At 41.6% G+C, this 14,995-nt stretch overlaps 1 protein-coding gene across 4 annotated transcripts; it reads left to right on the forward strand.

The window, feature by feature from the left end:
• The first annotated feature begins 1,441 nt into the window (after positions 1–1,441).
• On the forward strand, positions 1,442–12,841 carry GPR12 (G protein-coupled receptor 12). 4 transcript variants are annotated; one of them, XM_021542007.2, is made up of 2 exons: positions 1,442–1,608; positions 2,169–12,841. In XM_021542007.2, exon 2 carries the CDS (start codon positions 2,181–2,183, stop codon positions 3,183–3,185), a length of 1,005 nt encoding a protein of 334 aa, XP_021397682.1. In that variant the 5' UTR covers positions 1,442–1,608; positions 2,169–2,180; the 3' UTR covers positions 3,186–12,841. The 4 variants fall into 4 exon arrangements, with proteins under 4 accessions (XP_021397682.1, XP_021397681.1, XP_021397680.1 ...); XM_021542006.2 differs by having other exon boundaries at positions 1,442–1,591; positions 2,166–12,841; XM_021542005.2 differs by having other exon boundaries at positions 1,442–1,591.
• Positions 12,842–14,995: the final 2,154 nt, after the last annotated feature.

Raw genomic sequence — 14,995 nt, forward strand, 5'->3', positions numbered from 1 at the left:
GACAAAGCGTGTTTTCCTAAAATTTCCCAGGTTCCTCTGTAGACCAACTTATCCCACTGTTTTGATATGCCCTGGAGGACACACTTCTCTCCACTGACTGTACAGAGGACCTCGGGAGACTATTTTCTGTGCAGAAACCATCAGTATCTGGCATTTAAAGCTGTTTGGTGTGGCTCCTCTGACCCAGCGGCCTATATCCGAGTCCCACTGGCCTGCCTGCACTACTCAATATCTAACACCTTTGTGTAAATATGCTCATGTGTCCCAAATGTCACCATCCAAAGATGGCAGGCACCCCCATGCCCATGCTACCCCAGCAGGCACTCTTTACAGGCAGAAGCTACCTGCTGTAGACCAGACCCTGGGCATCACTCTTTCAAATATTTTATGCCATATTTTCATTTTCATGTGGTTGTAGACCACAGAATCACAGAATGGTTGGGGCTCCAGAGCGCTTCTGGGCGTGGTCTGGTCCAGCCCCACTTCTCAAAGTAGGGTCAGTTAGAGGAGGCCATTCAGGACCTATTGGAACAGAGGTTGTAGCCATGTGGGATTCAGCCTCTTCTCCCAGGGAACAAGGATGAGAGGACATAGTCTTAAGCTGTGCCACAGGAAGCTTAGGCTAGACATGAGGAGGGATTTCTTCAGTGAAAGTGATTTAACATTGGATGGGCTGCTCAGGGAGGTGGTGGAGTCACTGTTCCTGGAGGTGCTTAAGGAAAGACTGGCTTGGGCACTCAGTGCCATGGTCTGGTTGACACGGTGGCGTTCGGTCATGGGTTGAACTCAATGATCTTAGAGGTTTGTCCAACCTAATTGATTCTAGCATTCTATGATTCATTTTCATGTGGTTGTAGACCACAGGATCACAGAAAGATTAGGCTCCAGGGTGCCTCTGGTGATGGTCTGCTTCGGCCCCACATCTCAAAACACTGCCAACTAGAACAGGTCATTCAGGACCACAGAATCACAGAACAGTGACGTAAACAGTAAAATGGTTTGGGTTGGAAGGCATTTTAAAGACTAGTATCAAATCTAGTTTCAAATGCCCTGCCATGGGAAGGGATGCCACCCACTAGATCAGGTCACTCAAGACCCCATGACATGTGGCCTCGAACACTACCAGGGACGGGGATGTCATCAGCTTTTGAGTTACCTCCAGAGGCGGGGACACCACAACCTCTGTGGGCAAACCCGAGCCGCCAGCACCTGACCAGCCCCACAGTACGAGGATAATTGTCATTTAACCATTTCCGGCCGGGCGGGCGTACCTCGGGGCGGAGGCGGAGCGGGCCGGGGGCGCGCCCCTTCCCCTCATCACCGCCTCCCCCGCGCGCACCTGCGCAGGCGCGCGGGCACGAGGCGCGCCCCCGCCTCCTCGCTCCCTCGCTCGCAGCCAGGCGCACGCTCACGCCCTGCGCGCGCGCGCGCGGGGGGCGCGCACCTGCGCTGCGCCCTCAGCTGCCCGCTCCCCCCCACCGCGCGCGCGGCGCCGGCCCCGCTGGCGCCTGGAAGGGAGCGCGGCGACCCCTCCGTGCCTCCTCCTCCTCCTCCATCCATCCTTCCTCCGAGCCGCCGGGGGACAGCACAGGTGATCCGCCGCCGGGGGTGCGTGGGGGATCCGTGCGTGTGTGCGTGTGTGGTGTCCGCGTCCAGTTTATAAGTTCTCAGAGGATATCGCCCTACTCTCCCCCAGCCCGGGCGGGGTTTCCTCTCTGGGGGTCGGTGAAAGATATTCCGCCTCCCCTCCTCCTTCCCCATGCTGTCCGCTCCTCCGTGACCAACGCAGCCCCGCGCTGGGGTCGCGGCTGCAGGGTAGCGGGGTTTGCGCTCCCCGCAGCCAGCCCCCACCCCGAATTGCGGCGCTTGGAGCGGCTTTAGCTGCTCTATGGGCTGCCGCCCGTGCCCGTGCCTCCCTCCCTGCGCAGGTTACCCTAAGCATCACTCAGCCTCCGTGCCTCGGTCCCTCGGAGGATAATCTCGGGCAGTTTTAAGTATCCTTCCCCCTCCCCCGTTTTTGTTTTTATTTTCTATTGTCACATTTATGTAACAAGTGCCTGCCTGCACATCGGGCTGGTGTTGCTGTCTAGGGCGTTGCATGCTCCGGGGGGGCGATGTATCCAGTGCTGTGGCTGAACATTAAAAACGGTGTCTTTCTGTTGAAGAAGACAGGGGTTAAAATGAATGAAGATCTGAAGGTTAATTTGAGCTGGCTGCCTCAGGATCATGTAGAAGCCAGCTCTACAGAGAATGCCTCAGCTGCAGGCTCCTCCCTGGTTCCTGCCGTAGACCCTGAGCCAGAGCTTTTGGTAAACCCCTGGGACATTGTCTTGTGTACTTCAGGGACTCTTATCTCCTGCGAAAATGCCATTGTGGTTCTGATCATTTTCCATAATCCCAGTCTTCGCGCCCCCATGTTCCTCCTGATAGGCAGCCTGGCGCTGGCAGATCTCTTAGCAGGCATTGGATTGATCGTCAATTTTGTTTTTGCCTACCTTCTGCAGTCAGAAGCTACGAAACTGGTTACGATTGGACTGATTGTTGCCTCTTTCTCAGCATCTGTTGGCAGTTTGCTGGCTATCACTGTTGATCGTTACCTCTCCCTGTATTACGCTCTGACTTACAATTCAGAGAGGACTGTCACTTTTACCTATGTCATGCTTATATTGCTCTGGGGAGCGTCTATCTGTATTGGACTGCTGCCTGTAATGGGCTGGAACTGCCTCAGAGATGAATCCACCTGCAGTGTTATCAGACCACTCACTAAAAATAATGCAGCTGTCCTTTCGGTCTCTTTCTTGCTTATGTTTGCCCTCATGCTGCAGCTCTACATTCAGATCTGTAAAATCGTGATGCGCCATGCCCATCAGATTGCCTTGCAACACCATTTCCTGGCCACTTCCCACTATGTGACCACCCGAAAAGGAGTGTCTACTTTGGCCATTATTTTGGGGACTTTTGCTGCTTGTTGGATGCCTTTTACACTCTATTCTTTAATAGCAGATTACACCTATCCTTCTATATACACCTATGCCACCCTCCTGCCAGCTACCTACAATTCCATCATCAATCCTGTAATATATGCTTTTAGAAACCAGGAGATACAGAAAGCACTTTGGCTCGTCTGTTGTGGCTGCATTCCTTCTAACCTGTCTCAGAGGGCAAGATCACCCAGTGATGTCTGATTGGCAGCCACCAGGACACTCCTTAACATGTTACTTTCCAGACATTCTGTCTTTGGTTTAGATGCATTCATTAAATGGTGTGTGATGGGTTCACCTAAAAACCACAGGATGGACTGACCTTTTTGTAAACAGAAAACTCCAGTGACCGAAATCAATCGAGTGGTTTAAGGAAGATTTCCAAAATCAAAATAATCAGTGTTCTTAACAGATTTATAATGTTGCTCAGGGTCTTTTTGTCATATTACCCAGACTTTGCCATGTTTGCCATGATTTTGCATTAAGTTTTCTAATTAAAATTAGATTGAAACACCATACTTCTTTAAAATCGTTTATGTGATTGAGTTTAGTCATACTGCATGTTACAATCTGTTGATTGGATATTTTTTTCCTCTTTAATTTTTTTTAAACAGAAAAAAACTCTCAAAACAAGTCCTGTTACCCCATCTGTATATCATCAGAATACTCTTCAAAATAATGGCCAATTGTACTGATTTATATGGAATTTATTGTAATCATGTCAGTGCAATGAATTTGCTCAAAGTGAGAAAGTACTTGTGCAGCTTTTTATTTTACATCTCAGCATGAACTAAGTTGACAATTGTTTTCAAGAGTTACCTGTTCTCTCATGTGTTCTGGCTGGATGTTAAAGCAAGAGATATGCGTTGCTTTCCTTTCAAAAATCAGACATATGTTTTCACTTGCATGTGGGACATTGGAGCTATGCTGTTGATTTTAAAACTGACAATCTTTGAAATTGATGAAACAATATGGCCTCTTTCAGCTATGCATTTGTAATAGATTGAAAGCTAGGTTTCTCAGACAAGTTTATCTTTTCAGGAGAGTATAAGAAATGTTTCATAAAACAATCTATAGATTGCTTACAGCACATATTTAGCACTACATGAAATGTTTCCCTTACATTTTTTACCAAGTCAATACTATTACCATTTGTTTTCACTGTTCTCCTATGTAATTTTAAATACTGACATTTATAAATTCTCAAAGCATATCTGGTTCATAATTATATGCAGCCAGGGCTGCAAGATGAAACAGTGTTTTCTCCTTTTCTGGCAGTTTCATTCTTTGCACTGTACGCACGTCAGTTCACTTCATTATAGTTCTGGTCTAGAAAGCAGAGCTTCCTCTCATGAATGGTTAAATTTCGAACTGCTTCTAACCTTCCACTGAAGCCACATTAAAATGCGCTAGAAATAAAGCATTGTTTTCTGATTTGAAGACTACTTGATTGTCGGAGAGAAAATCTTCCTGGCACTTGTCTTCATGAAACTTATGATGTACCCTCATGTCAGCGCATGGGAGTTTAGGGTTCTGCTTCCATTAGTGTTGATGGGAGCTCAGAGTGTTCATGCCCTGGCATCAGCAGGAGGTTATACTCCCTTGGATGTCGAAGTCAGCATATTGTATTGTTGCTTCAGTACCTTCCATTAAAAAAAAAAAACAAAACAAAACAAACAAAACATCCAAAACTCAAGTGTAAAACTAGCAATATTTACAGTTCAATGAAAAAATATACCTGTGTAGTATAGATAGTAGAGACAACTGTGCTACTGGTCTGGATTTTTCCAAATGGAATCTGTCCTTTCCATGTGGACGTTTGGATGACTGTAGCTTTTTGTGGCAAAGTTTCTGTGACGTTAAGAATCATATGCTGTACACAAAGCTGAATCTCAAATGTGAGTTGTCTGTAAACAAGGCTCTGTAGAGATTTTTATGAGCAATAATTAATTTTAGTTGCAATGCTGGGTTTAAATTCCATTATTTATTTGGTTCAACCTTCATGATACTTGGTTCTTACTTGATAATCTGATTAGTTTAATAATAATTGCATGGCATGACCCAGTAGAGCTGTGAATTTAAGCTCCCCTGGCTTCCCTGTGATTTACAGATGCTCAGCAAGTTAGACTATGACCTCTGTTCAATGTAAGGTATCGGTGTTCTTTATCTACTTACGAATGTTACTGAAACTAGTCATTGAATTTTCTTACCATTTTTTGCATAAGAAATACTCACTTCATGAATATCCATGATACATATGTGTGCAGTTTTGCAAGTATGCAAACTATTGGGAAACAATAGCAGTAAAAGTCATAGGATGAATAATGTAGAGAGGCTGAATAATGTAGGATGGCACTTTTAAAAGAAAAAAATAACTTAAAGTCATGCAAACTTTGCTTCCCCTGCTTTTTTCCTTGTTTGTTCTTCTTTATCAAATTGCTAAAAGTATGATGAAGATGAGCAGCTATGACTGTGACCAAAACTCAGTCCTGAGGGCAACTGTTGTTTTCCCTTATGCAGATGTGTTCTCATCCTCTTGGATAACCTCACAGGCATTAGTGCTTTTCTCTAGGCAACACCTGTGTGGTAGGGAAGCCAGAGAAAAACAGCACAGAGGGAGATAATGTCATTCCCTCTTCTCTTGTGGTTTCACCTCATGTCCTTGTCATCTTCCTCATTCCACAGACTGCTCAATTCTGCAGAGGCTCTCCAGTGTGCCGGGGGAGCCGACCTCTTCCTTGTGCCAGAGCAGAGAGATTTGTAATTGGAAGCTTCTCTCCTGAGGAGCAGAGCAAGTCAAACGGAGGAAAGAAGGATTAATTATAGCAATCCCACAAAGCTGGCTCACTGGGATGTGATTTGCCCTTGTTTGGGGAATTGTGCATGGTTACCTTCCACCACAAGCAGATGAGAAACATGATTCTGCCTCCAAAGATACTGCTGTGACCTCCAGTAAGGATTTTGCCTCTTCCAGAAATACGTTCCAAAACTGAGACTGTGCAGCATAGTCCAGAAAATCCTATTGAACATAGGTTTGCCTGCAGCTGTCAGGACAAACTTTATCATAGTCTGCAGCACCGGGATGGGTGCTATGTAACACACCTCTGAATGAGCTCTGGGAAATAGGGGCAGTGCTGTGGGTGCAAAGCTGCCTACCTCGCTCACCCACAATAATTGCTTGACAACAGCAACCTTTCAGACCCTGCAGAATTAAGCAACTCTCTGCTCTCCCCTCAGAATGACAGTGGAGGCCCCTGTTCTCTATGGTGGGTGCCAGCATACATCCAAAGACCTCCTGGAACTGGCAGAAATCCAGCCAACCTGTAGTTTCCCGTACTTTGTTGTCCCATCAAACAACAGCCATGCATAAGACCTGGGGGTTAGATTCACCATTCTGTGTGCAGTGGCTTTCATATCTCTATTGTAATGACAAAAGGTGTTTTTTTTCCTTAATATGTCATTTAGTTTAAGGAATTGAAGTTCATATTTATTTATTAACACACTTGACCCAAAGTTAGTAACAGGTTAATTTTTCCTGATGGGAAAAATTTATTGTGGCCAGTCTTTCTCATACATTCATCCTCAAAGCTTAGGAGAGACTTTTTAAATAGTCTTCTTCTTTTTTTTTTTTTCTTTTTTTTTTCTAACCATTTACCCCAATAGTAGTATTTCAGCAATAAGGAGAAATATGGTTTTAGCACAAGAGCAATAAAATCCTCCATGATGTGGATACTATAAACTGCTGAGTAAACTCATAGCAATAGAGAGGAAGCAATATATACTTTAGACAAAAAAAGTAACTTGCATAAGGACTTTTAGTAAGCATAAGTCTTCCTTTGTTAAGCAGATCCTATCAGACCAATGTAAGATATTATTTCTGGTTGATTTGTTTTATAATCATTGAATTCCTGAATAGAATTACACAGCAATAACATTTTACCTTAATTCTTGGATCCTGAATTTGTGCTATTTGCTGGAAGAATTATGTACTGCATTGGGGAGTTTTATTCTTTTCATTGTTTGGCATATAGTTGTACAGCATTCTGTGGATAAATTAATAGTGCTCAAGAGTTCCAGTTATAACTTGATCCTGAGAATACCTGAACTGGTCATGCTCATCAGGGAAACTGATAAATGGTGCTAGCCTGTTCTGAAGACATCTTGGTTATGCTACTAGTGAAGAAAACCCCTACCAATACTCAGGCTCAAAGGACTGATACTGCTTCTGTATCTTCCTACCATGGACACTCAGTGACATAAGCAGCTGCATCCATCCTTTAGTGTTCAGGGACCAGCCTTGAGGCATCTTGGAGTTGTTGAAACTCCTCCATGGACAGCAGTGAACTTTGGCATAGACCAGTGCTCATGCTGTCCCCAAAGAACTATTATTCTCTTGCCTCATTTTTGTAGGGATTTTTTAGCTTTTAAAAACAAAATACATGTGACTTTATTTCCTCAAGTTGATAAGCAACCTGCTATATGACTGGAAGCTGGGTGAAATAATATTGCTACAAATCAAACCCCTAAAGCTACACACTCGTTGCTTTAAAAAAAAAAAAAATAAAGTGATTCTGTAACATTCAGAGAAATGTTTTCAAAATGTTGGCCCTGACTTTTATTAAGAGAAAGTATATAGGGTCTTTTTTTTCTTTGTACAAGAAATAAATAAAAATAAGAATTGGACAGAGCAGTTGCTATTTAAAAACCCAGCAACAATCCTGTCACTTTATCTGAGATACTGAGTGGTTCTAGATTGGCTTAGTGGTAGTTCAGAGATGTTCCATGGAGAAAAATAAGATCTTTCAATCTCTGCATATAGAGAAATAAAAGGAAGGTACTATAAGGGAGTGGTATAATTTATATCTCATGAATAAGCAATAGGTCAGGAAAGATAAATTAGGCATCTGTATCTCCCTTCTCTCTCAGTAAAAGAATGATGGTACTCCCAATAAACTTGAAAGGTCTCCTGACTGGAAATATTTTTTTGGTACAAGAGGAAATTACCTCTTAAAACTGGGTGCTGCTGTCTTATTCAGATCAAGAAAATGCAGTTCTTTTTAATGGATCAGAAATCTGAATGAAGTGCAAGGATATCTACTTTCATATTAAGTGGATGATGAAAGATGAGAGCTGGAAGTCTTTATAGCTTGGTGAATCAGCCAGATTCAATCACTCAGTGCTTGGCGTTGGCTGGGAAGGATGCTTGAATAAATGCACCCCCTGTAAGGAGGGTGTTTAGAACTTACCCCAGGCACACAGAGCCCCCAGGCTGGGGCTGCCCCTCTTCCAGGAGGTGGTGCAGCAGCCCCTTCTCCTTGGGGCTGGCAGTATGGCTGCCCCTCGTGAGTGGCGTTCAGAGAGCAGAGAGGAGGAGATACTATCAGAAGTGAGGTATCCCTTCCTTGAAAATATTGCCCCATATTTTATTCAGATTATTACTTGTCTTGTTAGCACAGTCTTGTGTGGCCCCACTTGAAATCAGAAGAGGGGTTTTGTGGAAAGACTACCAGAAGATTATTTTACAGTAAGTCATTATGTATTTCTGTTCCTTTTGGGGAGCAGCTAAGCCTATAACTTTGTAGTAAATGTTTCTTTGAAAACAGCATGCCTTTTTTTGCTCTAAAAAAGTCCATGCTGTGGTTTATTCACGAAGTTGTTGTGATCTTGTAAGCCCCACAAGAAGAAAGAGTTGCACATTTCACTGTTATAGAAGAGAAAGGAAAAATCCAAACTTGAATGTAGGTTAGATGAAACCATATTGCAGTTAATTAGTGTGTCACTGCTGTGATGCAGACTAATTCAGTGTCCCGTAGAAAGCATGGGGGAGATTTTTTTTTTATTGCATTTTAACTGATGACCATAGGATTACAGTTTGGGTTATTCACCTCCCCACCAGCCCAGCCCCCTGAAGTAAGATGTCTGGTACAGTCCTTTTTGTTTCAAGGCAAACATTGGTTTGCAGTTGGACTCAATGATCCTAAAGTTTTTTTTCAACCTAAATGATTCTTTGATTCTAAGTACCTGCCTCTCATAAGTACAGTGGTGCATTCCTAGGTAAAAGCTGATTTACAAAGTATTTAATAGATTGTTATAACCCTTTCAAACATATCAGCAGCCCTTTTTCATTGAACCACTTCAGTGAGCATTTCTCTTACATAGGAAATGTCTGATTCACCTGTGGGGAGGGAAAGCAAGTGTATTGCTGCTGTTTTCTTTACACTGGTAATAATCTTTTTCCCCTAACCACTTGATCCCAACCATATGATCTACCGTGATGCCCAAGCACAGACCTAGTCCTGGCTTCTCAAGGAAAAAATAATCCAATACCAACTGCACATGCTGAAGACTGCATCCTGCAATGATTTACCTTAGAAAATGGATGGACCTTTCCCTTTTAAGAAATAGATGCCAACAAAATGATTTTTTTTTCTTTTAAGTGTAAACTTATTCTTAAAAGGAAATACATATGTCCAGGTTTAACATACTAGTTACATTACATGCTGAGTAGAGAAACAGTTTCTTAGAGTATTTTAGTATGCTGTTAACTTGATTAAGTATGATGAGCTATCACTTTTAAATAGCATAATTACATACTTAAATATTATATATATACATTTATAATTATTATTATTTTAGTTTCTATATGTATGACATGCCATATATCATGCTCTATACCTTCATTGTGGATGTGGTTAAAGTGTAACTTCTTTGCTCAGCAGTTTCTTATGATCAAAGAAAAATATTTTCCAACGTGTATGAGTCTTGCAAACACTGAAAGATTCAGCAGTAATTGATATTTCAGCAAAGACAGGCAAGAGGTTTTGGAAGTGAAGCATATTCTCATGTCTTTAATTTGGACAAATCCCACTGCCATCTTTGAGATTACAGGAATGTTTTCCATGACCACAAATGGTACAGAATGTAGGAAGGGTACTTGCATGGACCTATGGTACTGACAAGCAGGGGCCTATAAAGCAGTTATTACTTTCCCCACACACTGTTCCCTTTTCTCTCTTGATTTTTTCCATCTTCCATAGGTGCTTTGGTAACAGGACTGCACAGATCATGATTCCACAGTCGTGGGACACAGGCGGACACTTTGCTGGCTGATGCTAACCTGGGGTACCTAAAAAAATTTATGCATTCATTTTTAAAGGGCACACAAAATACATATATGCTTCAGGGGTTTTCTGGGAAAAAGGCATAGGACCTCTAAGATTTAGGGCCAAAGTATAGAGCTCTAATGCATTGATTACTTACGAATTTTACCATAGAAATTTTCCGCTTTCTGATACCAATGTTCACTTAAATTAAACCCATCAAAATTATGAGGAATTGGCTTCCCCTGCTTTCAGGGGAGAGATATTTTATAGTATGCAAATAAAACCAGCATGACCTGGCCCTTCAAAAATTGAAATACCGACATCCAGAAAAGGACAAAAGGGTTGTGTCCCCATGGAGTGTGGGCAGTTGTGCCCCATCCATGAGTTTTTGTGTTGCCATTCTTTGGTTGCCCTCTGAAAATGTAGTTTGTCAGTATATAATCAACACTCAGTCCACCTTGTGGTGCCTCTGTCCCAGAGGGCTCAGGAGAAAAGAGTGCAGAGGTGAGGCTTTTGTGCTGTGTTGGTCACAGGTCACAGCACAAAGGGAGCTCTGCTCTCAGCACAGAGCTTTCTGAAGATGTGATAGAAAACAGAGAGCCTTCTTCAATCACATTCCAGCCAAATCTTTTTTGTATTGCCTTCTCAGTGTAAGCAGAGCCTTTCCTTAGTTCAGGAGGAGGAGGGTGCATGGTTGCTGGGAGTTAGCACGCTCCAGCACACAGCCTATTACACAGCAGCTATCCCAGAGCCAAGCAGCTGAAGGTACAGTAATCTGGTGCTGAACTCAGGCTGGTCCCTCTAGGAAGAAAATGCACTTTTCCAGAATGCAGGAACAGTGTGTGTGATTTGTGCCAAAAGTGTGGAATGAGTATTGCAGCTGAATAGGCAGGTAAATTGCCTGGATTACACATACAGCAAAATAGTCAGGCAGTCTCTAGGGTTACTTGCATGTACTCAAATATATTTTTTGTTGGAGCTGATAGCAGTCCTATATATGTATGGAGAAGGAGAAGAATATGGACTTTCTTGTTGGGCCTCAGCCAGAGCCAACCAAAGGAAATGGACATTTTTGGTTTTGTCATTGTTTCTGGAGAAAGACACATTACACCTCTGTCTGTTTTCATGTCTATAGCTTTTTACTCCTTGGGGGCTAAAGCCCTCCTTTGTTTGGTCTGAGCTTTACTGTCATAGCCAAAATCTACAGAAGTTGATTGTAAATGTGTTTACAAGTGGAATTTCATAGGATAAGTGCTATAAGTGTGCCTCTGAAATAAAGCTGTAAACTCTGTCTTTAATTTCAGGCTGTGAAATTTGGAATACCTGGGCTAGTAGAACCACTTGTAATTTTCTAGACTTACTAACTAGACCACCACAATTTTTGTTGCCAAATGCAACTACAAATAACCTATAGTTTACCATGTTCATGTAATCAAATCTTCAGAGAGAACTTTTCCTAGGAAACATTGTACATTTCAGGTAGACACCTGATACTACTGACTGCAGTGTAGTTCCATGTTGAATTCTAAAAGCTTTAGCAAAAGCATCTGCATGAAGGATAGTTCTCATGCTCTACATCTCACTAGGAGCCAGGTGGATTGAAATCCTGCATGTTGTGCTTTTCATATGAGAATGAGTTACTGGTTTCGTACATAAAGGCCTGTGGCTATTTTTTATACTAATTTAGGTTTTTGGTCTGTTTTTTTTTTTTTTTAACCTTAACTGTGGTTGAAGTTTGAACCATAGCTTGCCAGTGTATGAAGTGATTTTAAAAGGATGTGAAACATCTTTGCCTCAGTTTCCCTTAAGCTTAAAGCTTTGAATTGCAACTACAGAGCTTCTTGTTGTATACAAGATAGTAATTTAATGCACTTTATTTTAAAAAGGCACAAATTATTTTCTTTATAAAATGTTACAATTGCACTATGCTGTAAGAATTGGTTATTAAATAGAAACTGTACAGTTTTGTAGTCAACATTGTGTTTAGTCATAAATGATTGAAACAATTACATGTTTCAGTTAAATGTTAATTTTTTATGTGGTGTGTGTAGCCATAAATAAATCTTCCTTTTTAAAAAAAGAATGGTTAGTTGTTTTATTTCATTAAAGTCCCCATTCTGTTTCAAATAACAAAATTATATCCTTCTACAAATATAAGATTTAAGTGTGTTCCAGTGCAAAGAGATGACAGATGACACTGACTAAACTTGGGGGATTAAATTCACATGCACAAACTTAAGTTGAATTTCTGTAGATCCCCTGCATCTGCAACGCTGCAGAAGGAAATACTAAGTACTACAGACAAAAACTCTGAAAGAAGAGCTAAGAGGAGATCTTGAACACAGAGTTTCAAGAAGCCTTCCATGTCTACCTTTCTTATTCAAGTTAATTTATCTATACTGCACTCCCTTCTGACACACTGCCTTTTATTATCATTGTATACACTCAGTTTTGGGGAATAAAATGCAATATGGATTATAAGAGGTTCTGCATTTGGTCATGCTAAATGGATCTAAATACTTAATACTTGTGTTAGCAGTCATTAACTGGGAGATGTAAAAGTTACTATGGAAGTAAGAAAATGTGTTAACCTAGATTTTTTTTTTAGCAGTTTCGTCCTAATCCTTGAATCAAGTAACTGAAAAGTCAGATGCATGATCACAGTTCTGTATTTCCAATTTGACTGTTTTAGACAGGCTAAAAGAAAACAGTGGACTGTTTCCTTTTCCAAATTAAATTTTTGTATAAAATGTGTAACTTAATTCCTCTGAATTATTTTCTTGCACACCCATCTTATTTTCCAGGCATTTAAATCGATGGAACAAGTTACATCTCTAACCATAGGACTGTCATGCACCATAGCCATTGAAATGTGGCTTCTGAAAGAAATGGGACAGCAACTAACAGAAATCCAGGTAAATGATCAAGAGTGAGGCTGCTTCCTTTATTCTATGTAGGACTACAGTCCTGCATGTCAGATGGGTCCTGGAGGAGATCTTAGGGATGTTTACTTCTACCAGATACAGCTGTCCTCTCCACCTCTCATATCAGCATTAGGCACCACCTGTTTTGTCTTGAGAAGAAGGAACTGGTATCATGGTGCAGGAGTAGAGATCCAGTTTGTTTCTCTGAGGTTAAACTATATCCAAAAGGACTACAGCCCAGTGGTGCCCAGGATGTATTTGCTAAAGGTAACAGAATTATGAATAATGGGTATAAAACTTATGTGGCCAATAATAAATGGCCACTGAATTTATAAGGATGAAACAGTTGAAACCTGTAAGGGTGTGAAATAATTTCCATGCTACAGTAAGCAAAACAAAGTATCGTTGTATGAGGCGCACAAGTGGAAATTAAAAAGTGTAGTTTCAGTGTTCTTTAGTTCACAGATGCTTGACTGCATCGTTCCAGGTGTGCCTGCCTAATCTTAGGTTCATTTAAGTGTCTGTAAGTCATGCCAGAAATGCAGAGTTGAACAGACTTTTGGACACATGCAGCATATCTTACCTTCTAACTAAATTCTTATATATTGTCTTAGTTACAGCAGGATGTCAGAGAGCATCTACTACCTCACCACTGTCCTATACCATGAATCTTTAATGTCCATGCAAAGTGTGAGGCCAGTGCAGTTAATGGAGATTTTACATTCATTGCTGAAAATTTTATAGGATAATTCATCAATCTGACATGTATGACAAAGACAACTCCATTAGCAGATATTTTTTAAATCCTCAATTTTAAAGTTAATTTGAAATTATCTATAATCATACGCATCCAAGTATATTTTTTCTCTAAAATTGCTTTTGAAATTAGCAGCTCAAATCTAATTTTTCTTTTTTTTTTTTTTTTTTTTTTTTAAATTTAAATGTCACCCTCAAAACAGAAATACTGCATGGGATTGGTGCTACTTTGCATTCTTCTAATGTGGATGTGAGCTGAGCAACCCCACTGCTGTACAGCACATTACAGGCAACACTGCATGCAGATCAGCTCTTACCTGAGCACATTCTGCTTGCAAATTTTATTGGGATTTTCTTTCATATCTGCAAAAGCCTTTCATCCCCATATTTTGCACTAATTGTGAAGCTGATGGCCTTTCAATGCAGACATTGCTTATCTGACAACAAAAGATATTTTCATGTAACCAGGACACTGCCTTCCCACCAGTGGCCTAGCAGAGTTGCTTTCACCTTCATTTTTATCATGATGTATGGCATTTAAGTGGCGCTTGACTGAAAGCCTATATAAACACATTTTCTAAGATACATTGAGTTTGCCATCATCATCATTTTGAGCTGTCAAGCTCAAAAACACACGATTTCCAGAACAAGATCAACACATTCCAAATCATTCAGCTTACAAGGGGAATACAGAGGATATGGCAAACTAAAGCGGGAGAGAGCTCTCACAACTCCAGTTTCAGGTATTAAACAGGTCTAAATGGCAGCAGAAGATTCCAAAATCTCAAACTAACCTCAAGATTTCCTTCACTCCCCTGGCTATTCCTACTCTTTCACCTTTCCGTAATGGGTGATAAAGCGGGGGCTGGTTCTTGTTCCCCCCACCTCCCTCTCACAGGGCATCATTTGCTGCAGCCTCCAGCTCCACTTTTGTTTTTTCCAAGAGCTGGAATACCTCAGTGGTACCACTGGTGATGCTGTGAAAGGACATACATGAAAATTACTGTTAATGTAGCAGATCATGTTGCTGCAAGGGCATCAGGCTGGAGAAGGAAGCATTTGCTATTTGCCAGTTTAGCCCAACCAAAAAAACTCCCTGACATCCAAGCAGGTCAGATAGCCCCACTGCTTTCAGTGCTTTTCCCACTGGCCCTGGCCTAGGGGCAGGGACTGTTTGGGTGGAGGGGCTGGTCCCTGCCCGGCCTGCAGACACTCACTTGGCTCTACTGCT

Source organism: Lonchura striata, chromosome 2 (genome assembly GCF_046129695.1).
Source record: "Lonchura striata isolate bLonStr1 chromosome 2, bLonStr1.mat, whole genome shotgun sequence".
Lineage (NCBI taxonomy): Eukaryota > Metazoa > Chordata > Aves > Passeriformes > Estrildidae > Lonchura > Lonchura striata.